We start from the raw sequence: 26,951 nt of genomic DNA, 5'->3' as shown, positions 1-26,951 counted from the left end.
TAGTATAGCAGAATGTCATTAGGAAACATTCTATTGATTCTTTTGAAACTGGTAGTGTTTGGTTTTACACTAGGTCTCTGGGGTAGCTTGGTTACCTAAGCAGTGTCAGTTATGGAGTCTTTCTTGTGGAGTGGGCCTTAAATCAAATCAGACATTGGTTGGTTATTCCTATAAGTTCTGTGCCACCATTGCTCTAGCATGTTTTGCAGGCAGGACAGATTGTCAGTCAAGATTTTGTGGCTGGGTTAATGTCCCTGTTTCTCTCTTAGTAGCCTGCTGAGTACTTTCCTGGATCAAAGAAACTAGAGCATAGAGGTGAGATGAAGCAACCTTTGGGTATATGCTCAAGCATGATATAGCTAGGTCTTGAGGTAGATCAGTCCCCAACTTTCTAGGAACTGCCATATCGATTTCCATAGTGACTGTATAAATTTGCACTCTTACTAGCAATGGTGGCATGTTCTAGCTCATGGTCCCCACCAGCAAAAGCTGTCACTGGTGTTGATCTTTGTAATTCTGACAATTTTATTTGGATTTCTCTGATGGCTAAAAATGTTAAACATTTCTTTGTTTCTCAGCCATTTGAGATTCTTATATTGAGAATTCTGTTTAGATCTGTACCCCAGTTTTAGTTGGATTATGTTTTTGATAACTAGATTTTTGAGTTTTAAAATATATTTTGGATATTAGACAACTATCAGATGTAGATGTAAAAATCAATAGGCTACCACTTTGAATGACAGTGTATTTTTTGCCTTACAGAAGCATTTTAGTTTTCATGAGGTCACGTTTATTAGTTGGTGAACTTAGTGTCTACCCTATGAGTGGAGAGTATTCAGAAAGTCATCTCCTGTGCCAGTGCATTCAAGGCTATTCCTCACTTTCTCTTCTATCAGGTGTGTCTGGTTTTGTGTTGATGTCTTTGATCTACTTGGATTTGAGTTTTGTGCAGAGTGATAAATATGGATTTATTTACACTCTTCTAAATGCAGACATTGTTTGACCAACTACACTTGTTGAAGATGCTTTTTTTTCAGTGTGTTTATGGTTCCTTTATAAAAAATTGGATGTTCATATTTGTTCAGATTTAGGTTTGAATTTTCAGTTAGATTCAGTTGATTAATGTGTCTGTTTTTATGCCAATATCACGAGGTTTTTATATTATATCTCTGTAGAACAACTTGAAATTGGAGATGATGATACCTCCAGAAATTTTTTTTCAAAATTATTTTAGCCATCCTGTTGTTATTGCTATTTAAATTTGACTTTATCACACAATATCATATTTTTTTCATCTATGGTAGTTGAAAGTTTTGCTGGGTATAGTCTGGGCTGGCATCTTTGCTTTCTTAGAGTCTGCAGCTCATCTGTCCAGGCTCTTCTGGCATTTAGAGTCTTCACTGAGAAGCCAGGTTTAATTCTAATAGATTTCCCTTTATATGTTACTTGGTCTTTTTCCCTTACATTGTTTAATACTCTTTCTTCTGTATGTTTAATGTTTTGATTATTCTGTGACAAGAGACTTTCTTTTCTGGTCCAATCTACTTGGTATTCTGCATGCTTCTTATACCTTTATCAAATTGGCATTCTTTAGGTTAGGAAAGTTTTCTTTTATGATTTTTGTTGAAGATATTTTCTGGGTCTTTGAACTGGATTTCTTTTCTTTTTTCTATTTCTATTATTGTTATCTTTGGTCTTTTCCTCATGTGCCAGAGTTTATGAATGCTTTGGGTCAGGAGTTTTTCTGATTTACCATTTTCTTTGATTTACCATTTTCTTCTATCGTATCTTTAACTCCTGAGATTCTCTCTTCCATCTTCTATATTCTGTTGGTAATGCTTGACATTGTAGTTCTTGTTCAAATTCCTAACTTTTCCATTTCAAGAATTCCTTTAGTTTCTGTTTTCTTTATTGCTTCTATTTCCATTTTCAGATCTTTAAGAGTGCTATTCATTTTCATCAACTGTCTGTGTTTTCTTGGCTTTCTTTAACAGATTTATTCTTTTCCCTCAATTGTTGGTGTTTTCCTGTATTTCCTTAAGGGATTTATTCATTTCCTCTTTAAGCATCTCTACTATCTTCATGCACTTAGTTTCAAGGTCTTTTTCTGTCCTTTAGCTACATTGGAATATTCAGAGCCTGCTGATGGCTGGCTTTAGTGGAGACATATTGTCCTGGCTGTTATTGATTTCATTTTTATGCTGGTGTCTAAGCATCTGTGTTTGGCATGATTATATATCTAAGTGGTGATTTATGGATTTGTCTTTGTTGTTTAGGTGTTTTGTTTCTTGGTTTTTGTTTCCTTTTTGCATTTTTGGAGAGTGTGATACCTTTGTGTTGTCTGGTAGGATTTCTTTGGATTTGATAGTTGTGGCCCCTGGGGGTTCCAGATAAAACACGGTTTTGGCTATTGGATGACATCAGAAATAGAGATAGGCTAGGGCTCCAAAGGGGTTTGAAGGAGGGAGAAGAGGGCTTGTTTCGTTAAATAATCAGCATCTGCTTATTTTGTCTCCTTGGACTGAGGAGAAACAGTGAAGAGAGGCCACCCCAGAGGGTCTGTTAAAGCTCTGGGGAATGAGACTGGGGTTCAGATTTAGGGAACAGAAGAAGAATGGAAAAATCTGCAGGTTGGCAGGAGCGTTCTGTGGGTTAATAGGGAGTGCCAGTTGCTGTTGGGGGCTGGGACCAAATATCAAGTAGGGAAGGGAAGGTTAGAAGGGGAAGCCCTGTGGAATTCACAGGAGATGGAAGCAGGGGACAGGGAAGGCTGCAAAGGGTGTGCTGCTGAGTTGGAGATGAGATTGGGGAATTGGGTCTAGGGAAAGAGAGAGGAGAAGGTTAACTTTCAGTCAACCTAGTTTTCTGGTGGACATGACCTGTGGTTTAGCAGGGATGTCTGCTAGAGTTGTTGGCTGGGAAGAGTGAGAATGGAGTTGGGGTTAGGAGGGCATGAGCTGTGGCATCCACAGTGAGACATGGGTAGGGGGAAATGGAGGCTACAGGTGGTGTTCTGTTGTATCACTAGGGAAGAGACTGAGGGCCTGGAGGAACTGAGAGAGACTCATTTAGCATTTTGATCATCTTTCTGTGTCATTGAAAATTTCATAAATGTAATTTAAATGGGACTTTATAGCTTCACACACAAAGACACACAGACACACACACAGACACACAGACACACACACAGACACACACAGGCGCACACACACACACACACACAGTATTTACAGGGAGGCCAATTCAACAATTCAATTGTAAACTGTGAAGATATGACTCAACAAGGTTTTGAATCTTTAAGAACTACCAGGAAAGTAGTGACAACATAAATATGAGAGCCATGGAGAGGAACCTGCCATCCATCACTGGGGTTGGGACAGGTTGAGGTGGCTGTATGTACATTCAAGAAACTGGGCACCGAGCAGACTGCCCTCCTCAGCTTTCATACATATTTGAAAGGTAGACATTGGTTTTCTAAGTGAGATTTAAAGCCTGCAATAGCTTTTCTTTCAGAGTGATCCTAGGTGATTTCTGTTGAACACGTGTAGACCTGCTTGGCAGAAGGAAGAATGGACAGTGTGCTAAATCATAGATGTGAGGTTGTTCTTCTTGACCTTGCTTTCTCAGTGCTTTAAGCTTGCTTGCCACTGTTCTCTGCCCTGCGTACATGTTGATTTGATCATGTTTTGAGGAGGCTACTGGTGAGTGTCCATCTGTCAGATCTCAAATGAACAGAAGCCGTTGGAGCAGGAACCTGGAGGGGATCTTCCACAGTTGTTTTGATGCCTGGCAGTAGATGAGGAGCACGGGGTAGGGAGTGCCTACCTTCTTACCAGCCCGATAAGCCAAAGGAGAGAAAGGATGATGTCAGTGTCACACAGAATGACTGCAGCTTGGACAGTCTGCCTGTTTAAATTGCTCATCGTGCTTAACAAGCTTGAAAAGGCCTCTACAGTGAGTCTGATTTTCAGAAAGGTCTAAAATCTGTGCAAGAGGAAGAAAAAAAAAACCTTTGGAGAAAGAAGTGAAGAGCCCAAATCGATCCTAAATAGTATTTGGAGCAGGAGTGTTATTACCCAGCTATTAAATGGATGAATGGCAAATGCTTACAATTTTGGTTCAGCTCTGCCTCATAAAAATGTTTTAAATGTTGTGCTGGGTACTATGGGAAATAAACAAGATACGACTTTGTAATAACGTGGTGGAGTTTTAAGGACATTAATTCCTAAAGCCATATATTCAAGTCTGTGATATTTGTGAATTTACATATTTTTTTCTAGGCATATTTTCATTACTGAAAAAAATTTCTCTCAGGGCATGCTTTCATCCTGAAGTATATTTAAAATATATGTTTGTGTGTATATGCATATATTTATTATTTATAGATTTAATTTTGGAAATAGCCAAGCTGTGTGGAACTAAGTCCTATAAACAAGGTTGGTGATCAAAATGGAGAAAATTCTGTTTATCTAAAGTGAGGTGTGACTGTGTTTAATGGCGTGTGACTTTTATGGGAGTGCCATATCAGTTTCAAGAAAGTTCCTCTCAGTTTGTGCGGTATTCTTTCATTAAGATCATCTCTTAGAATGACCATGAAGTAAAATACACACATGTATCAGTGTTCTTATGGGCTTATCAAAGTCCTAACTTCTAACACACAGAAACCAGAAAGGGTTTTGAATCTTTAGGAACTACCAGGAAAGTAGTGACAACATAAATATGAGAGCTAAGGAGTGCAACCTGCCATCCATCACTGGGGTTGGGACAGGTTGAGGTGGCTGTATGTACATTCAAGAAACTGAGCACTGAGCAGACTCTTCTCAGCTTTCCTACATATTGGAAAGGGAGGCATTGGCTTTCTATGGGATTGTCCCATCTGTTTTTCCATTCCATATTTCTGTTTCCTGTTTGTTTTGCCTGGATTAACTTATGAGTAAAAATCTATACCTCTGAAAGACCTTGGTTATTTCTGTGTGGATTCAGATTCTCTTGCCACTGCATTACTGCAGAATCATCTGGGAAAGGGAAGTAAGGAAGAAAAGCGGTTGGTAAGAGTAATTCTGAATGGTTCCTTGAACTAAGTGAACAGGACTGATTAGAGGTTTCCAATAGATGATCTATTTTCTTTCTAATCCACTACATCATCGTCAGCTTCTACAGTAGAGCTCAAAAGACTTTGGACACGGGCTAGTGTACTCAGCTCACACAGTATGCAGTGATGTGAAGTAGGAGCCCAGCCAGAACCATGTCTTCTCAGAAGCTATCTATGACCCTCTGCAGATGGAGTCATTGCTCCTTGATTTCCATCCCAGGTTCCTTTAAATGAACCCAACATCTGTAGTAAGCTTGGATTGTATAACAAAATGCCATTGTGTGCATAACTTTTTTTATTGGCTATTTTATTTACATTTCAGATATTATCCCCTTACCCCATCCCCACCCCCACCCAGGATCCCCCTATCTCCCTTTCCTCCTGCTTCTATGAGGATGTGGCCCCCACCTACTCCCAACTCCCACCTCCCCACTCTCGAATTCCCCCATACTCGGTGTCCAGCCTTCATGGGACCAAGGATCTCCTCTTCTACATATGCACAACAAGGCCATCCTCCCCTGCATATACAGCTGGAGTCATGGGTCCCTCCTATGTGCTCCCAGGCTGGTGGTTTACTCTGGGAGCTCTGGTTGGTTGGTATTGTTGTTCTCCTCATGGGGCCACAAACCCTTTCAGCTCCTTCAGTCTTCTCTCGAACTCCTCCATTGGGAACCCCATGATCAGTTCAATGGTTAGCTGTGAGCATCTGCCTCTGAATATGTCAGACTCTTGCAGACCTCTGAGGAGACATCCATATCAGGCTCTTATCAGCATGCACTTCCTGACTTCCACATCAGCATCTACCTTTGGTGACTGCACATGGAATGGATACCCAGGTGGAATGGTCTCCAGACGGCCCCTACTTCAGATTCTGTCCCACACTTTGTCTCCATATTTGCTCCCTGCATAACTTTAAAAGATATTTTTATCCAGGGTTCTCAGGGCTACGAAGTTTAAGGTCAAGACGTCTGCTGATCTGTTCTGGGGAGGGCCATCTTTCTGTTTGGAAGATGACTGCCTTCCTGTTGTGTCTTCATATGGCAGATGGGGCTGTGTCTCTGGTGTCTCTTATTACAGGAGCACTAGCTCTTTCAAACTAGAATTCCACCATTATGACTTCATTTAACCATAATCATTTCCTTCTATCAAATACATTGACCTTGGAAGGCTACGACTTGTGATGGTTTATATTGACTGTTAACTTGGCAGGCTCTAGAATGACCATGGAAACAAACCTTTGGTCATGTCTTTAAAAGATTATTTAGGTTAGGTTCATTAAGGTGAGACTATTCCACATGTTGGGATTTCTGAGATTTCTGACTGTGTAGGAAGGAAAAAGGTAGCCAATGATCAGCTAGCTTCTCTCTGCCTTTTGACTATGGATGCAATACAGCAGTGTCTACCCACTTCTGCCATAGACATCCCTGCCACTAGCTCCTGGGGAGCAGTTGCCTAGAGAAATGTTTCCTCAGGGTGAGTGCTCAGAGGTTGGTGCAACAGTGGTTTAAAGTTTCCATCCCTAACTGGCAGCAAAACATGGCACTGTATGCATAAAAATCGCAAGATTTACCCGTCATGAAATCATATACCACATCCAGAGAGCTGCTGAGTCTAGACAGTGTGAGGCAGGCTCAGACTCTGTTCACTGTTGTCCTAGAGGGACGATAGTGTGAAAGTGATGCGTAGGTGACAGTGAAAACCCCAGGCTGCTGGAGGTGCCACTTGCTTTCCTATGTAGACTCTAGCCTTTATGTTACTTAAAGCCATTGGACAATCACCAGATGGAGGATCTGTGAGACAAGTAAACACTGTACACTGAATGTGAGAGGTGTCAGTATTCAAAACGCACAGGAAAGAGGACCACTGTAAGGAGGTGAAGAAGCACGGCCATTTATTTTTGTGTCTCCATCACCGGGCACAGAATCTTCTCAGTGTGCTACATTTAACGGATCGAGCGCAGAGTGCATGGTTATTGGTGGGCTCCACAGACAATCTCTTTGTCCTGTCTAGGAGCTAAAAGGACAGGCTAGTTCAGGCAAAGAATCCCAAAAGTAAGAATGAGTATGGCAGGGGAAAGTTCAAGAAACTACACTTTAGCTTACAAGAGGTCGAGTAGGACAGACTGGCAGTGGTGAGTACTTCAATAAGGTCAGATAACCCAGTTCTCCAATGGAGAATTGTCTCTGAAAGGTCAGCTTACTCTGCTTCCCACAGCAATCTGGGGTTTTGGAGTGAAATGTGAGATTTCCTTTTGGGAAATGTAGTCTGATGCGTATAGGGATGGCAGTGGTGCATGAAGCTGATGTCAGTGTGGTGTTAGCTGATGGTAGATGGTAGTGCTTTCCGTTGGCCTTCGTCTGTGTGATGTAGCTCCTTCAAAAGGAACAGCAATTCCTCTTGGGTGTGATTTTAGGCTATTCCTTGACCCTGCCTTTTAGCCTGGGCGGTGGCATCCGCCTGAAGCTGGGAGGCAGCACATATGCTGCGCTCCTCTAGGCCAGTAAGGTTGGAAACTCAACCATGGAGCAGGCGAGGGGCGTGGTGTGGGCGTGACCATCTCAGGACCAGGCCACGCCTCCTTCGCCTTTCTCGGCTGCGCAAGCGCGCTGTGGGTTGTGAGCTGTCAGGAGCCTAGCAGCGGGAGGCAGAGCTCGGACATCGGTGCGGGGACTCAGCCGTGTGAGCCCCGCGCAGCGACAACCGGGACAAGTGCTGCGAGGCCCGGGCTGCCTGCCAGGTCACAGAGTCGAGTGGGGACCTGTGGGGTAGTTGGCCGCATAAGCAAGATGGGGAACCGGGAGATGGAAGAGCTGATCCCTCTGGTGAACCGTCTGCAGGACGCTTTCTCGGCTCTGGGACAGAGCTGTCTGCTGGAGCTGCCGCAGATCGCCGTGGTGGGCGGCCAGAGCGCCGGCAAGAGCTCAGTGCTCGAGAACTTCGTGGGCAGGTGAGCGTACCGGGAGCGCGGTGGGGGCGCGTCCGTGGGGTAGCCCTGTGCTTCAGGCCGTTGGAACGTGGAACGGTGTAGGGAGCCCGAGGGTGGACTAGAGGCTGCAGCGGATTGGGGGCAGAGCAATAGTGTCTCTGGAGCAGGCGGGGTCCTCCTTGCTCTGGCCATCCTTCGCCTCACCGTTTTCTACCCGGTAGTGACCCCCGGTCGGCCTTTCATCCTGCCATACAAAGCCATTTCCTCCCCACCCTCGGTGGAGGAGTCGGGGTACGCCCTGGGATCCACTTCCCTCACTGGCTTGGTGCGCGCCAGCCCCTGGCAGCCTGGAAGCGCAGCCCGGTGCTTTCCAGTCCCCAGCTCTCTTTCTCCGGCTCAACATCCCTCTCCTTTCCCTGTCACTCTCCTGGAGGCTCTCAGTTCGGCAGTCCTCCTTCGTCCCACCACCCCACCCCTCCGTCCCCATCCCCTGGTCCTGGCTCTCCGAGATCTTCTCAGCTGTCTACTGTTTGAGACAGTCATCGCCTGCCCTGAGCAGGGGAGGCGGGGTGTGTGAACCCAGAAATCCGGTGGTGTAGGCTTATCCGGAGATGCTTGCCCACCATTCGCCTTGGGAGCCGAAGAATAAACGGTAGTGTGTTTATGAGTGTGCACCCATTCACTGCTCAGGCATGACTGAAAACCCGAGACCTCCAGGGGTGACCGTGGACTTGCGCGATGTTCCTGTGCCGTGTCATTCCTGCACCACCTCAGAACTGACTAGCATCTTTCTCGCACTCTCTCTATGCCCCCTCCCCCCAGCCTCCTCTTGTGTTCCTTAAGCTCTTGTTTATCCAGCGGGTCTTCAAGCTAACATCCAGAATCCAAATTGTAGTTATAGCTTCATATCTCCCAATTAAAAAAAACCAAAGAATTATTATTGTTTTAAGTCGGGAATCAACGTTTTTTTTTCAGCGAACAATTCAGGAAGGACTGAGTTACCTTAATGGCCTTGCATGAAGAGTGCATCCTGAAGGCTAGAATCTGTTTCCAGTAGTAAACCAGGTAGAAGGTGCAGCGATGAAAACGGTGGGCTGGAGGGGGCAATCTGAAATTTCACTTCATTCTTTTATTTGGCTGTTGAGCAGCTTGTGATGCAGAGGGTTCCTGCTGCGATTCTCCATCCCCTTCGTTCTTTTTGCTATTGCTTGGCAATGTGTAAACTGTACCGCCGACTATTCTCACATTTTTGGGTGTGAGCGTTGTAAAGTGCGTTTCCCTTTTTCTCGGATGAGGCTCCATCTCTCAGGAGATACTCCTCATTTTTCTTGCTTCAGTGTGAACTAGAAAGATAAAACCGTTGTAATTGCTCGCAATTGGCAGCTACCCTTGCGTAGTTAGTTCCCTTGATCATTTCTCCTTGGTTTTATAATTAATTTTTGCTCAATAGGAAAAGCAATAGCAAAGCATTTTGCCTACGTCATCTCAGAGCTCTGGTCTAAGGCAAGAAGTTATTTAATGATATTCATTCCTAAGGATTAAAACTGTGTTTCAAATGCAACAGCCATGTTCTCACACATCTTCCTTATAATTTACTTGGATGAGCATATATCTAAGCATATTTTGTTCAGTGCCTTTGAATTCAATGCTAAGTATGTGTCCATATCTCAGTTCTGCCCTCCAGGTTGGCAAATCAGAACAATCTTCTTAATGGTATAATGAAAGTGTGTACATTTCCCCTCATTAGCTATATTCTTCTGTAATGAGAATAAAACAGAGGCACAGGAGAGTAACATATTTAATTCTGAGCATTCCTCCATAATAAAATGAAAGATAGGGGCTATAAAAATCAGAGCACTTATCAGAATGTGTCAGTAATTTCTCCTACTTTATAAAGTCTTACCAATAGTGACTGTAAGGATGATAAGAAAATAATAAACATAGAAGAATATGCTTTTTAGTAAGTACATAAAACCTTTATTAGCTACAGAGTAGCCCTGTCTAGCACAACTTATGTATTAAGGAGAAAGCTTAATTAGAAGGTCATTTGACTTTAATAAAGATTTTGGTCATTGAATGATTGAGGAATCTAATTTCTAATTATAACTCAACCTTGGGGGCGGGGGAGAAACCTTCATTTTCAGAAGTGAATCAACCCAGGTTGAAAAAGAAAAGGTTTTCGTGGTTCAGTGGGATCTTTTAGCTTTTATTATGCAGGAGCATTATAAGCAATGTAAAGTTCTTTAAAAGGCAGTCTTTCTCCTCGGTTCATAGCTGTTCTCAATCAATGCTTGACCAGTTGTGTAGTGACCGAGTACAGTCAAGCACCAGGATCTTCACTTGTGTAAACTGTTTGCTTCTCAATTAAGCTCATTCTCTGAAATACTGTGGTGTTTATTTACTGGTTTATTCACCACTTAATCCACCTTTAGTAGCTGACCATATCTTTCCATCAAAAATAGTTTGCTTATATTGTTTTTTTAAAATACCATTGAATGTATCCGGATGTGTATGTGTTCATTTAACTGTATTTGTAAAACCAATTTTCGGTGACAAGTTTGTTATGAATAAAATGTGTCATGAATGAACTACTTGTTTGTGATTTTCTTGCTGAAGCGACGGATTTGCATATTAATGTGATATAGTGTGAGTGGCTAGATTGTTGCGATTGTTCAAGGCGAGCCTATATGCTGGTAGAGAGAAGCTGTTTATGGTCTAATACCCAGAAAGTAAGACCCATGGGTTGAAGGAAGATGGGTTCATGACCAGGCTTGCATCTGTCCATTGGTCTGGTTTGTAAATGGAAGAATTGACTTTATTCAGCTGCTTTCTTATTTGTGTATTTATATGAACGTTCCTGCCCTCCCCTCCAGTTGAACTCAGGGCCTTGTGTATGCCAGGCAAGTGCTCCACCACTCAGCCACACTTCCAACTCATTTCCTCCCCCTCCCCCATCACAGACCAGAATCACCCTGTGTCCTAGGCAGGCACTGAACTTGTGATTGTCCTCTCTCAGCTGCCGTTGTAGCTGGGATTACAGGCCTGAGTCACCTGCACACATAGAAAAGATTTTGAGGCCTGGCTCTAAATTTGTATATTTAGAAGACAGTAATGATAAAAAAACAATGGCTAATAGTTACTGTGTGTTTACTACATCTTGGATACTATCTCGGTTCCTTTTATATGAATAATCTCATTTAATCTTCATGAAACTCGGAAGAGGTAGGTACACTTATTCATTTCATTTAACCTAATAGTAAATTAAAATGCAACGAGCTCGAACAAGTCACTCGTGGCTAATTTGAGTTCATGTAAAAACTTCAGTTCAACCTGAGGTGTTTGAACTCCTTAATCCAGTCTTCAAAACCTAGGTGCGGTACTGCCCTTCCAAACGGAGGTTTATCAGTCCTTTTGGTTAATACTTGCAGTATCTTTCTTTTTGGTCTTCTAACTCGAGATACTGTATTGATAATTTTATTTCCACTATATTGTGTTCATCTACTGTGTTAGAAGCGTTAATGAAAAGATACACACTTTTATTTACGAGTCATTCCTGAAGATAGCTATGAAATGTAATTGGGTTGTTTCCTTAAGTACGTGTTTAGAGAGCATATAACTTATTTATCGAGGTGCTAAGTAAAAACCATACAAGCTGCTAACGTGCAAATGTTTGTTAATGATACACTTGTTAGCACCGTTAGTTGTTCAATGCTAATTATATAGGCAGACGATTTCATGTTATTTTTTTTCAGTCTGAATAGTAAACAGACCCCCCAATTCTGAACAAGCAGAGAAGATTTTGTGGTTACTGGAAACCAGATAAAAGATTTCTAAACACTGACTGTGCTGATGGGAGTTTATTTCAGTGCAAAATATCTCAATAATATGTATTTATTTATGAGGTTTATGAAGATGTTAGCTATCTTGTTTGAAGGAAAACTGAGTCATTTGGTGATCTTCTTGGATACGATCAGAGAATTAAGCCTAAAATGTATCACTCAAGGACTAACTGACTCAACTCCCTGATGGATTTCATGAACATGTTTCGAAGTGAGTAAGAGTCTGCTAATTGTGAACAAGATTAAAACTTACTAAGCCAGATATGTTTGTATCGAGGAGAATGATTTTGTTAAAATATCAAAGCACATAAGTTATTGGATCTTTTTTTTAAAAAAGAAATGGCTTCTAGGATTATAGTTATTAGGTTAATGGTTGCTAACAATTAAAATGGGATAGCTATTGAAAATTATGCTTAGAAATCTCCAAGGAAAATATGAAAACACTGAACTGTTCTTTATCTAATGAGTTGGTGGAACCTGAAATTATGAAGACATTTGTGCTGAATCAGCATTATATAATGCCTTTTTAAGGTTAACACAGGTTCACAGTTAGTAGGATTTATTCACCACAACCAACATCCTTTATTTAAATACCAGTAATGTCCAAAAAGAAATACGGCTCAGTGGCTGGTTTCGACCGAATGTCTTTGTTTTGGTTATACTTATGATTAACCAATACTAAAAAAAATATTCTTAATGTTTTATAGAATGAAGTTGAGGGACTGAGAAGATGGTTCAATGATTAAGAATGCTTGCTATGCAAGCTCTCACACTATGGTATTAGGTATGGCCTTAAGTGACTGTAACCCCAGAAACAGGTGGATCCAGGAACTTGCTAGCCAGCCAACCTAGTCAGAACAAGCATCAGGTTTAGTGAGAGATGCTATCTCGAAAAATAAGATGGAGAGCAATAGGAGAAGACACCAGACATCTTGCCTTCCTCTGGCATGCACCTGCAACACGTGTCCCATCAACCACAAACCACCATCACTTTACCACAACTAAAAATGTCAGGCAGGCAGTCTTCCATAATCTCAGAGGAATGGAAACAGTATTAGGTACATTAGAAAGTAGGGTATTTGGCTCTCTATCAATGAGATATAATATTTGATTTATGTTTTAGTATGCTCTTCATTGCTATAGCAAAATGGTAGAGACTGGGAATTTTATAAAGAAATGAGGTTTATTTAGCTCAAAGATTTTAGAGGCTGGAACCCCAAACAGCATTGTATGGTTCTGGTGAAGCTTCCTGGTGGGAGTGTGTGTGAAAGAGGTACAGGTCTCATGGCCAAAAGGGAATCCTGAGACACAAAGAAGAGGGGGGATGTTATTGTATAACAACCATCTGGAGAATTTATTGAAGTCCTACAGATGTGCATCAATTACTCCAGAGATCAAAGACCCAACGATCTCAATTATCCTTCCCAAGATCTCTTAAAAGTTCTCTGACCCCTTACCGCTGCTGTTAGAACCCAAGCTTCTCAGATAAACCCTACCCACAACAGAGCAGTGTGAGGCTCTCTGTAGACCTCACCTTTTGCTGTGGCTATTTTTAAGTAGAGTTAAATCATGAGGTTTTACTTATTATGATGGTCTTATTTATTTTTAAGAGGACCAAAGTCAGGCAAGAAAAGGGGACTTTTCCCTCTCCTAGTAGGATCAAATTAAGAGGGCTAAAATGTAATGTCTTGCATAGAATATCCAATTTAATGTTCTACATCAAAACTTTAAATATTTATTGTTCTATATGGACAGAGTTCTTCCATTTCCCCGTCTAAGTCTACTTTGCATTGTCTCATGTTATTAACATTGATGTAAAAACCACAAATAATTATGACCTACTACACATGTTCAATATTTTTAAAGGAAAGGGCAGACCAACATTTGTTTAGGCATTACTGAGTATGTAGGCCTGGACTCTTTGACAGAGTCCCCATGTCTTTCAATTCTTATGGTTTTTCACATCCAAATGCCAATGGGGATAAAACTCAGAGGCAGAGAGGAGAGTTATTTGTTTAGATCACACGGCTAGTAAGCAGCCTAACCTTGACTTAACCTTGTACTAGATTCTTATTGGAATCCTTGAGAAATACAGAAGTAACATTAATGAATATCTATTGAATTCTAAGCTTAGTGGGCATATAAAACATCCAAAAGCTTATATGTGTGTGTATATATATGTACATATGTGTGTTTGTGTGTGTGTGTGAATGAGGTATGTACACAGAGAGAACTGCCAAGCTCACCAGGTGCCCCAGCAGGGAAAGAGGTGTGTGTCCTCTGTTAGCTTAACGACCTGGCTATTCATGGAATCTACAGAAATCTGCTCTCTGACTACCACATAGTACCACGGCACATTACTCCCTCCCAGTAGTAAAAAGTAATTAAAATAAGAAAACCGACAGAATAAAGTATGAGACCATAATTTTCAAATGAATATATAAGATTAAAAGCTATTAATTACACTGTCAATTAACTGGGATAAAAATTTATAGCACATTGCTTTTTAAAATAAAACAGCCCTCCCCAAGCTGCAGCTCTGAAATCGATCGAGGATTTAAGTGGAAAGCAGACAATATGTGGGTTACCAGTGTCATTTTAGCTCAAGGCTACATGTTCTAAAGTATCAATGTCAAGGCAGGGAGGTGGTGATCTGTGTCTCAGTGTCTGGCTTGACAACAAGCTATTGAATTTAGACTGTCTTTTTAATCACAAAGAGATACTGTACATTGAAGAGGGGAAGAGAAAAAAAGATACTGGAGAGATTAAAAATACATCTGAGGGTTGATGGGAGTCACATGCATAACCCTGCACACACACACACACACACACACTTTTGAGGCACTATTTCTGAAAAGGAATTCTATTTTCTTATTTCAAAATGAAACACTTAAAGTTTTGAAATAAATTGGATTAAAGAATGTCAGAGAACATTTTCTACAGGCAAACATAAAAACACTGTTTTGTTCAGAAAGTATGAGAGGAAAAAGAAAAGATTGGCTTTAAATAATGTATAATGCTGGACGCGGTGGCCTTTAATCCCAGCACTCCAGAGGCAGAAGCAGGTGAATCGTTGTAAGTTTGGGATCAGCCTAGTCTTCATATGAAGTCACAGATTAGCCAGAAGTATGGAATGAGAATGTGTCTTAATATATAAATACAAATAGTGTATTTTTCAGAAATCATTTTCAACAAATGAGAGTGTTCGTAAATAGTACACTAACGGCACTTTACACTTGTGTGGCTGTGAATAGTCTAACTTTTCTTCCTTTACCAGAAGCAAGGACTTTGGCATCAAACAAGATTGATGTAAGAAACCTCCCTCTGGTTTAATTCACACTCATTTCCTGGAGTTAGAATACAGAGAATCCAAGAGATTTGTCCAAGGTCAGGAAAAGTGAGAGAGCTGGCTTTGGAACTTGATGTTCAGAACTCGTAGCCTTGGGTTCAGTTTCATTGTCTGTTCTCCCTCCTCCTATTGTTTTTGAGAGCCTCCCTCTCATTCCCCCACCCTGCCTCCTCCTTTTCCCATTCCTTTGTGGTATTGGACCAGACCTTTTTGACATTTTCCTGAATTATTCTTCTTGCTAGCACCGACAGTAAATTGTTCCCCCCAGCCCCCATACAGGATGGTAGATGGAGACAGGGAATAGAGTTCCTCTCAGATTTAGACCAGATAATTTTCTGAGATGTTAACTCCCTGAGTAAAGTATGAGATTCAGAAGGTCCAAATGACACACTGGGCATCAGCCAGAAAGCTGAGCCTGTTATAGTCACTGACTTTTCTCAAACCGAGCATGCTTCTGAAAAATTGTATATAAATAAACAATAAGACCAAAAGGGTCACTCCTTAAAGAAAGGGACGAGTTTTTAGGTTAAAACCAAATGCATTTGTGTAGCAAATGATATCCTTCAGTTTGCCTGGTTCATGTTCTTGATTTTATTGTGTTTGCAGTCTTCAAGTGAATGGAGAGGCATTAAGCACCATCAATATCATTATAATATAAGTTATTTCAATTGCCAGTTTTAAACAAGCGTTAGTATTGCTTTAAGTCTTTCATGTTGGAGAGAGATCTCTATTTCTAGGTCCTGAAAGGGTCCGTCGTTGACTCCTTATGACAGTATGTCATGTCTCTGCTTTAAGGAAACTATGGAGCTATGAGTTGCCTATTTAGGCATATTAGAAATAGGGTTTCTGAAGCACCCCTTTGTCTATTGTCTCAGTGGTCTGGAATAAAAAAGATAGATATAAATACGTTGATGGGTGACTGTCTTAGGGTTACCATTGTTTCAACAAAACACCATGACTAAAGCAACTTGAGGAAGAAAGAGTTTATTCGGCTTATACTTCCACAGTACTTACTGTTCATTATCAAAGGAAGTCAGGGCAGGAAAACTCAAACAGGGAAGGAACCTGGAGGCAGGAGCTGATGCAGAGGCCATGGAGGGATGCTGCCTACTGTCTTGTTCCCTTGGCTTGCTTAGCCTGCTTTCTTAAAGGGATAGCACCATCTACAATGAGCTGAGACCTCCCTCATCCACCACTAGTTAAAACCATGCTCTACAGGCTTGCCTACAGCCTAATCTTATGGAGGATTTTTCTTAGTTGAGGTTTTCCCCCTCTTAGATGACTTTAGCCTGTGTTTAAGTTGACATAAAACCATCCAGCACAATGACCAATCTTTCTTACGGTTTGTGGTTTTTGTTCAGAGACCCCTGGAGAGCAGCTCTTGAAAAAGAGTCATCGCATTATGGTGATGGGGCTTGTGCTTGGCTGACTGGAGTAGGTGGAATCTCTGACTTTCACTTGTATAGTAAGGGAGCTAGCCTCTTTGGGCTTTAGTTTACACATTGACTTCATATTTGGCGTGTGTGTGTGTGTGTGTGTGTGTGTGTGTGTGTGTGTGTGATTTCTAAGAAGGTGTCTTGTATCTGGCCCAAAAGATACATTCAGTAAAAGATGATACTTTGCTTAAATCTTTTATTTAGGCTAGATGGTTTTTGAATACTAAAAATTGTAAGTCTAGAATGGTTGGGAAGCTGAGGCAGGAGGCTTTCCATTAAATGCATGTGCCTGGTTAAGATGGTGAGTTCCATCCAGGCCAGTGTGAGACACAGTTCCAGATCCAGATCAAAACAAACAAAACTAAAAATAAATGAAAACAAAAACAAACCAAGCCAACAAAATTACAGTTGTATCCAAGTGCACTTTTAAGAAGACCTGACTAACTTATTGCCCATTTGTGACTTCCTGAGAGAAAGGTGGTTCACATTCAGCAGTATTACGAGGTAACCATTTTCTTTCAGTAGATACATACACAGACACTGAATTTAGATTACTTCTCCCTCCCAGCAGTCTCAAAGCACTTTTTTTGTTTATTAATTCATTAATCTCTACAAGTTCCCCGAGAGAGTAGTAAAGCATATTTTGCTAATTTAACTTATAAATGAAAAGTATGAAGTGGGGAAAAAATGAAGTGACACACAAGGAGTCTCCAGGTGAATCCGAGAGACTGTGAATGCAATAGAAACAGAAAGAGATGACTTTTGCAGACATTCTTAGCCACTCTAGAGGGTAGGTTTTTTTTATCACTTTAAAAATTATGTATTTTGTGTGCACACAAGTATGTGCATGTGTACACATGTTAGTGCTCACGCCACATAGGTCAGAGGACATCTTGTGCAGTTGGTTCTCTTTCCATCGTGCGGTTCCCAGAGATGGACCTCAGGTTGTAAAGGTTGGCAGCAGGCTCCTTTCCCCACTGAGCCATCTTGCTGGCCAGGGAATAGGTTTAAGGGAGGCATTTAATTCTATTATATGAAGCATGCCATTTTTAGGGTATCATTTTTTGTTTGGGTCTCTCTCTCTCTCTCTCTCTCTCTCTCTCTCTCTCTCTCTCTCACACACACACACACACACACACACACACACACACACAGAGAGAGAGAGAGAGAGACAGAGAGAGAGAGAGAGAGACAGAGAGAGAGAGAGAGAGAGACAGACAGAGAGAGAGAGAGAGAGAGAGAGAGAGAGAGAGAGAGAGAGAGAGAATGAGAATATGTTAAGTGTCTATCGGATGTCTAACTGCTGAAGAGAATTAGAAGCACCTCTCAGTGTGTTTGTGGATTTGGTTTATCCTGGCAGCATGTCCTTCCTGGGTATATGTTGAAGAAATGTCCCAGGTAAGGTGAGGTAGCACACTGGTGTCCTCTACTGCTGGCCTGTCTTCCTCAGGGCCTACCTCCAGTGCCCGTGTCTCTGCAGAGTTCACACCGTGTGATTGGTTCCCTGTCGATTTTCCCAAGCACTTGCAGCTTCCTGTATACCTGTTATTTTCCATAAAGCAATGCTGGCGTACAGCAGGAACCAAGTGAGTGTTTTAGCTACCTGATCCTTTACAAGCCATTTATCTAAGCTCAAATATACTCTTCGTTTAAAAAAAATGGTTGTGAGTGAGTGAGGGGAACATGGGACAACATCAGAGTTTTTTAAAGTATGGGTTGAGTAGGGGTTGGTTTTCCATTGCTGTGATATCATATCCTGACAAAGGCAACCTAAGGGAGATTTTAAAAGGGGCTTATTTTGGATCATAGCTTGACCCATCATGGTGGAGAAGCCATGGCAACAGGAGCTTTTGGAAGCTGGTCACACTGTATCTACAGCTTAGCTAGCCCTTTGTTTATTTGCAGCCCAGTACACAGCCCAGGGAGCCTTGATTTCCTCTTCTAGGGTGAGTCTTCCCACCATAGTTAAAGTCACCAAGATGATTCCCTCATAGGTGTACCTGAAGGCTTGTCTCCTAGGTAACTCCCGATCCTGTCGACAGTAAACTTTATTCACAAAGGTTACAACCTATTAGTGGGCCATGGTGTCTGAGTAGTTGGTTGTGATCGCCTTAAATAAGGCACTCAGTGTCATCTCAGGTAGCAATGACAGACATTTGTAAACATAGGGCAGGCAACATCGGCCTTTACTCTGGTTCTTCTTAAAGCTGTTGAGTGCATCTGTACCATTTGAAAGCCAATGCTCCTCTAGTCCTTTGTTGATTCTGCATTTAAATGGATGAATTTATCTTTTCCTTACAGAAGGCACAATTCTCTCATTACGCCACACTGTCCTATGAGGATGTATTAAAACAGAGATCATTTTAGTATGTTGGAAAAGTAGAATATGTGTGTAATAAAATTCAGCCATTCTAAATGAATATGTAATAAAAATTGCCCTTTGTCCACCGAGGCTTCTTAAGATGTTTCATGTACCTTCGTGCCCTCCAGATTGTTTCTGGGCTTAAGTTTTCCGTGTATGTTCACATGTGTATGTGTGTGCACATGTGGGAAGACCAAAGTTCAATATCCAATGTCTTTTTAAAATTTATTGTACATGTGAGTACACTGTAGCTATCTTCAGACACACCAGAAGAGGGCATCAGATCCCATTACAGAGGGTTATGAGCCATCATGTAGTTGCCTAGAATTGAACTCAGGACCTCTTGAAGAACAGTCAGTGCTCTTAATCACTGAGCTATCTCTGCAGCCCTCTAGTGTCTTTCTTAATTGCATTCTATCTTAATTTTTGAGTGAGGGTCCCTCCCAAAACCTAGAGCTCACTGATGTGACTGGATATCCAAGGAGCTTCAGGGGTTTTGCAGTCTCCATCTCCCTAGCACTGTTTACAGACATCTAAACTCAGGTCCGTATGCTTGTTTGGCACACATTTTCCTGGATGAGCTATTTATCCAGCCTAAAGTTTATATTTTCATTATGTGAAATTTAATTTTGAGGGCAGAGAGACTTTAATACACTTGTTTAGAGGTAGCTGACAAGTACAATGGCGAGTTCTGCTTGACAATTGATAGCAGACAGGTTTCTTTGGCAGCTGAGTTCCTTCCTTAAGAATTGTGTTTTAGAGTCCACTGCACGTCAGAACGGTGGGAAGCTCTATGAATGTAGTCACCTCTTCAGAAATCTGGTACTCAGTAGATTCTGATATACATGCCACTATTTGGGTAAACACGCGATGGAATCTTCATTATCAACTTGATAGGATTGAGAATCGCCGAAGTAAAACCCTTCTAGGCATGGCTGAGAGGTTGTTTTCAGAGCCGCTTAGCTGAGAAGGGCAGTGAAGTACTAGGGCTTCACACTGGAGGAAGTGAGGGGAATGTGGGCATCCATCTCTCTCTCTGTCTACTTCCTTGCTGCAGAAGCAGTGTGATTGGCTGACCCACACTCTTGCTCCCATACCTTCCTGGCCATAATGGGATGGACTGTACTCCCAAACTATGAGCCAGAACAAACTCTTTCTATCCTCTTTGCTTTTGTCAAGTTATTTTGTCTTAGAATGAAAACTATAATCGATATACCATGCTATCAATCCTTAGGAGGATCAGTTAGAAAACGGCTGTTCTTGGCAGATGTTATGATGTTATTAGCTGAAAGAGGATTACTCTGGTGATGAATATCTCTAGAAGACAGAGTTGGAACAAATGGCCTAAACTTTTGGTCGATACTTCATATCTAAACCATAAAGTAAACAGGGTTTAAAATTATTATTGATGAGTAGAGGGGTGCAGGAGGACTGTGACACTCACCTATAGACTTTCAGCATTCCGTGTAGAATCCAAGAAGGATTTCACGAAAAGGGCTGTGATTTAAGATGCATATCAAAGAGTATGAATCTGATAAATCAAGATGGGGTCAGAGGTACCAGATGAGAATGTTTTTATGGAACAGAGACTTTTCCATCCAGCCTGGACGGGGACCCATGGGAGATACCTGGCAGGATGAATTGGATCCTGTTTTGGGTTGCTAAAATGAGGAACCAGTCTTTAACCCAAGAAGAAGTGAGACCTATGAATACTTAGGAGGGATAGTCTGGAGCCAGGTTTTAGGGAGATTAGCTGACCACACACTGTATCCTGCACGGATGAAGGAGGTATCAGGGATGCTGCTGAAAAATGACCAATATAATAATGATGGAGGTGTGAGGTAATTTTTTTTCCTTTAGTAGAAACAGAATAAAAGGGCTGGTGAGATGGCTCAGGGGTTAAGAGCACACTGACTGCTCTTTCAGAGGTCCTAAGTTCAAATCCCAGCAACCACATGATGGCTCACAACCATCTGTAATGAGATCTGATGCCCTCTTATGGGATGTCTGAAGACTGGGGTGTCTGAAGACACTGAATAAATAAATAAATAAATAAATAAATAAATAAATAAATACCTACCTTTGGGCCAGAGTGAGCAGGGCTGGAACAAGAGGGAGAAGGGAAGGGGGGTAGGCGGGGAAGAAACAGAAAAAAAGATCATTTCAGAGATAGTCTGTGATTACTCATGTTAAATGAGGAAAACTCAAAGACAGGAACCACAGATAATTTTGAACTTTGATTGGGCCCCTGCAGAAATGTTAGTGTAATTTATTCAGATAAGTATATGTGCTGAAGCGGGGAATACATCCTCCCTCTACTTCCAACTGATCGAATCTCTCACTGTAGCTGGGCCTGATGGCTAGGCCAATTAGTAATCCCAGCCATTTGGGAAATAGCACACTGGGGATTACAAAGTCAGGTCAACCTGGTTTATATAGCAAGTTAAGGCTTTTCTTGACTCAAATTTTTTTTTAAAAAAAAAAGGAAAGGAAAGAAAAGAAAAGAATAGAAAGCACGAGGCTGGATTTATAGCTCAGTGTTGAGTTGTTTGCCTAGCATGCATGAGGCTGATCCCAATAGTACAAGATAAATAAATATCTGACTCTATTCCATGTTCAGGATCATCCAACAAGCACCCCCTCTGACCAACCTGGCTATACTGAGTGTGATCTCCAACAATCCTCCCCTGCTCGCTGCTCACACTGTTCAGCAGATGACTGTTTCCATGTGTTAGCTCAACATCAGTTCTGGGCCACTGAGGTGGTCTGAAGACTTTTGTTAGCATCCGGCACAGAATCTTGTATCTTGGATACAATTATTTTAGGTACTGTGATAGACTGGATGTTTGAAATCCCTAGAGCTCGTACAGAAGTCAGAACCCGCATCGTGACCATGTTGGAGACAGGTCTATAAGGAAACAACTGAGAGGTCATACATGTGGGGTCTTGTGCTAAAAGGCTTAGAGATGGTGATTCTCAACCTTCCTAATGCCGTGACCCTTTAATACAGTTGCTCATGTTGTGCTGACCCCCAACCGTAACATTATTTCGTTGCTACTCATAACTAATTTTGCTGTTGTGAATCATAATGAAAATATCTGATATGCAGATGGTCTTAGATGACCCTTGTGAAAGGGTCATTCGACCACCCCACCCAAGGGGTCTCTACTCACATATTGAGAAGCACTGCCTTCAAAGGCGAGGCATCAGAGACTCTCTTTGCTTCTGTGGGCCCAAGAAGACAAGGTCCAGAAGGAAGCAGCCACCTACAAGCCAGGAGGACTGCCTCGACCTTGCTCTTAGATTTCTAGCTTCTGCAATAGTCAAGAAATAAATTAGTGTTGTTTAAGCTACCGTGCCTCTGGCATCTTGTTATGGAAGCCTGAGCAGACTCATGCAGCTACTTAATTGTCACTGAATTTTCGATAGTTAAATTGGTGATGTGACTTAGATGGACTGGTACTGGGAGTGCGGATCCTGCCTTTAAGGAAGAGCTCTGGTTTTTCGCAAGAAAATTGGCTCATGAACTCTTGCTCTTGACAAACTAAACCCCTTAGTCTGTGTTCTATAGAGTCATCCCTCCTCTGGCCTGAATTTCCTCCTCCTTTTTCTGGATGATACAGACATAACTCTGAGTGTACTGTTCTAGCCTTTGCCTGCTTCAGTTTTGGTGCTTAGTTTTACCCTCCCCCCAAGCCCCTTTACAGCCTCCACACCGATTTGAGTGACAGGGCAAAGTACTAGATAAAAGACGGTCCATCCCAGGACTCCCTCCCCCAAGGCCAGTACATATATATGTGTGTAAGATTTACCCAAGGAGCTTATCAATGAATCATTCCTGGGCTCCCCCCATGGAGGCTGGTGCGCTGGCTCTGGAACCAAGCCAGAGCAAGTTGTATTTTTCCAAAGCTCTCTTTGGAAGTGCTTCTGGTAAACAGCCAGATATGAGACCTGCTATCCACCACTTCTAGAATTCTCATTATTTCTACAGCTGTGGAAAAGCAATGCAGTATGTCTTTTCCTCCCAATCTTTACACCAAAATGGCTCTTGTTAGCGGTTAGGGTCACTGATCATCTATAGTAATCTGATTTCCAAATATGTCTGTGCCTAATTATGACTTCCTTCTGACTGAGTCAAAGTGATCATCAATGACTTTCTGAACTATAGTTATGGACTCATAGTGCCTTCTCTATGTGTAATCCTCCAATCTTGCCTCCATACAGTCACACACGATTGAAATATACCCTAGTTTAGATTTGGGGTGTCCTCCGGAGGCTCTTGTATTCAAGCCTCAGTGGTATTAAAGCCTGGGCACTATTGGGAGGTGGAACCTTTAGGATGTGAGGCCTTATAGAAGAAGCTGAGTCACTGGTGGCAAACCTTGGGTGGGGTATGTATTAGTTACTTTTCTGTGGCTGTGATAAAACAGCATGAGCAAGGCACCCTAAAAAAGGCAGCATTTAACTGGGCTCATGGCTCCTGAAGGTTAGAGTCCATGATGATACAGGGAAGGCATGGCAGCAAGACCAGTTGAGAGCTTACACCTTGAATTGAAAGCAGGAGTCGGAGTGTGTGCGAATAGGGGAAGCTTTTGAAGCCTCAAAGCTCAATCCTGTGACACAACAAGGCTGATCCTTCTCAAACAGTTCCACCAGCTGGGGACCAATTATTCGGACATATGAACCTATGGAGTGGCATCTTTGTTATGGTTACTATTGCTGTGTTGATACACCATGACCAAAAACAGCTTAGGTAGGAAAGGTTTTTTTTTTTTTTTTTTTTTTTTTTTTTGTTACATATCTTGAGTCACAGTCTATTGAGAGAAGAAGCCAAGGAAGGGCAGGAACCTGGAGCCAGGAGCTGAAGAGGCCATGTAGGAGTGCTGTTTACTGGCTTGTTCCCCATAGGGTGCTCAGGCTGCTTTCTTACAGAACCCAGGACTACCGGCTCACGTTGGTACCACCCACAATGGTCTGGGCCCTCCCACATCAATCACCAATTAAGAAAATGCCCTACAAGCTCACTTATAACCCAATCCTATAGTTTCATTTTCTTAATGAAGGTTCTCTCCTCTCAGATGATTATAGCTCAGGCCAAGTTGGCATAAAAACTAGCTGACACTGGAAGATACCTACATTCAAATGACCACAGGCTAGATTAGGACCCCATTTTGTTTGTTTCCTGGTCATCATGAGATGAACAGTTTTTTTTTTCTTTTGCTAGGATATGATGCCTTGATACAGGTCCTCAAAGCAATGGGGCCAAGTGACCATGGACAGGAGCTCTGTAAGTGTGAGCCAAGGCAAACCTTTCCTCCATGGCGTTGACTTGAATCAGGCACTTTGTTCATAGTGGTGAAAAGCTGCATGACACAGTAAGAAATTCAAATCCAGTGACACTGAGGTATTTAGATAGTAGGGTTCTGGGCGTATCATATATGGCCTTGAGTGGCTCAGCCCTTCAAGGTCATCTGCTGGTATTCTCGATTAGTTACACCCTGAGCACACTCACCAGCTCCCTTGCTTTTACTCACGTGGATCTCTTTATAGGAATAATATTATAGCTACTGGCCAATTTATTCTCTACTTAACTCAAATCTCTTTTTCTCCAGGAAGCCTCAGTGGCCTCTCACACACTGCTCCCTGGGTAATTTGTCTCTCTCCTGGGCATCCGAAATTCTTTCTGTGTTTCTTTAACGTTATGCTCACTGTCTTGCTTCAAATTATGTTTATTGCTTCTACTACTAAATTGTAAATTCCTTAAGGGCAGAATCTCTTGTATTTGTTTATCCAAATTTCCAGTGCCTGGCAACTTCTAAATAAATACTGACTGAATTAACCAAAAAGCAGCATGGAGAGGTTTCTGCTTTATGACACTTGACTTCTTTGCAATGCATGATTCGGTCATTTGGGCATTCCGGAGCTTCACCCCTGTCTTAAGCATCAGAAAGACTCGAATAAGAAAACAGGAATGTGTTTGTTTTTTTGTTTGTTTGTTTTAAAATCAGGGTGTTTTCTGTCTAACAGAGACCTCGAGTTATCAAGTAAACCGGCACTAAGAGGTGGGAGAAACATGTCAGGGAAAGGTGGCAGAAGGAAGTTAGGTAGGTTACTGGAGCTCAGATAGGTTAGAGTTTATCTAGAGCACTGTGATAAGCACAGAAGGGAGGGTTTTAATCAGGACAATGACATAATCTGATTTACGTTCTAGAAAGAGCACACTAGGTCAGTGTTATTGAAGACAGCAGCAGCTGTGGACCTTGAGGTGCCACTGTAGTTAACATGCCTGAAAAACTGGAATTGCAATTGTATGTAATTTTAATAACTTCATGCCGACAGTTAGAAGCAATAGATTTAGTTATTGCAAAACAAGAGTGTGATTTGGCACATCAAGCTTCTTTTCCAACTATAGACTTTACAAATGTTCAGTATCAATCCAGGACACACACACACACACACACACACACACACACACACACACACACACACATTTATTTTATGAATGATATATGTTGGTAAGGACCTATGGAAATTGAAATCCTTACAAATTGCTGTTTGGAGCAGTAGAATTTTGAAGCATCCTTTATTTGGTGGGAGGTGCTTGTTTGATTGTGGGAATGAGCCAGAAGGGGAAGATGTGAATGTGAGAGGGGAGGGTAGCAGAAAGAACAGAGAGTGTGATGGGATGGGATCCAGGGGTTCTGAGGAGGGATGCCTCATCCATCCACTGTGCCTGAAAGGCTTAGGTTGTTGAGAGTGAGAGATGTGGTGTGGAGTGTGTGTGTGTGTGTGTGTGTGTGTGTGTGTGTGTGTGTGTGTATGGTGTGCAGGGTAGCTCCAGTTTGAGCAGGCAACAGGGAAGGAGAAAAAGGTAAAGTTCAAAGCATGCAATGATGTCCAAGGAATTTTCCGTGAGCCATAGAGAAAACTGTTGAAAATGTATGTGAAATTGTTCCTTTTCTAAGTAAAAAAAAAAAAAAAAAATCACTAGTCTTCCTGAGATGCAGGCTGTATTAGACAGGCTTCTATAGAAGAAGAGACCTAATAGAATCTACAGATGTTTGTGTGTGTGCTTGCATGTGTATGTATGCATGTGTGTGTGTGTGTGTGTGATACAGACATATGTGCACAGATCCACATATACACACAATACACACACACATATGTGCGAGTAAACACATAATCAAAGAGGATTTACTAGGTTGGGTTCATTACACAACCACAGTCAGGGCTGGGTATGCCAACATAGGCCTTCTTCACAATGGAAGGACAAGGGGCTGGATGCATCTTCAGTCTCCACCTAGTACTGAAAGTCTGGAGCTCCTTGGAAAACCACTGATCTTCAGTCCATGTCGGCCAGCTAGGGAAGCTAGGGTCTGTTGGCAAAGCATGGCAGTCATAGTGACAGATATTCTTGCTTTGGAGGAAGCAAAGACAAGCAGGCACCAAGGCTCTTCCCCTGAACCGCTTTCTATTTGGGGCTGCCTGGTGGGAGGTGCTGTCCATGTTCAGGCAGGACTTCTCACCTTTGGAAATGCTACCATAGACAGGCTCAGAGACATGTCTTCAGCTGAGTCTACATTTCCTCTAGTTGTAAGTCAAGACTAACATCACACATGTTGTATTAAGCTTCTTTATAGTTCCCATTCTGCATCCTCTCATCATGATGCTGTTCTCTTCAGGATCTGCCATCGGCCTCTGTCCATCTGCCTCTCTGTTCATCTGCCTTTCTGTCCCCACTCCTGCCTCTCTGTCCTTCTGCCTTTCTGTCAACACTCCTGCCTCTCTGTTCATCTGCCTTTCTGTCCCCACTCCTGCCTCTCTGTCTTTCTGCCTTTCTGTCCCCATTCCTGCCTCTCTGTCCTTCTGCCTTTCTGTCCCCACTCCTGCCTCTCTGTCCTTCTGCCTTTCTATCCCCACTCCTGCCTCTCTGTCCTTCTGCCTTTC

At 42.1% G+C, this 26,951-nt stretch overlaps 1 protein-coding gene across 5 annotated transcripts in view; it reads left to right on the top strand.

Moving 5' to 3' along the window:
• Window positions 1-7,673: 7,673 nt before the first annotated feature.
• The window catches only part of Dnm3 (dynamin 3), a 459,396-nt gene continuing 440,118 nt past the window's right edge, over window positions 7,674-26,951 (top strand). For 2 of the 5 annotated variants that reach the window (XM_028757957.1, XM_028757948.1), the window contains exon 1: window positions 7,674-8,039. In XM_028757957.1, the coding sequence (XP_028613790.1) occupies window positions 7,879-8,039 (161 nt within the window). In that variant the 5' untranslated portion in view covers window positions 7,674-7,878. The remainder of the gene's footprint in view (window positions 8,040-26,951) is intronic. The other 3 variants (XM_028757965.1, XM_028757975.1, XM_028757941.1) reach the window with 2 other exon arrangements.

The sequence above is a fragment of the Grammomys surdaster genome, unplaced genomic scaffold (assembly GCF_004785775.1).
Source record: "Grammomys surdaster isolate TR1022 unplaced genomic scaffold, NIH_TR_1.0 130, whole genome shotgun sequence".
Lineage (NCBI taxonomy): Eukaryota > Metazoa > Chordata > Mammalia > Rodentia > Muridae > Grammomys > Grammomys surdaster.
This window is presented reverse-complemented; position numbering and strand designations above follow the sequence as displayed.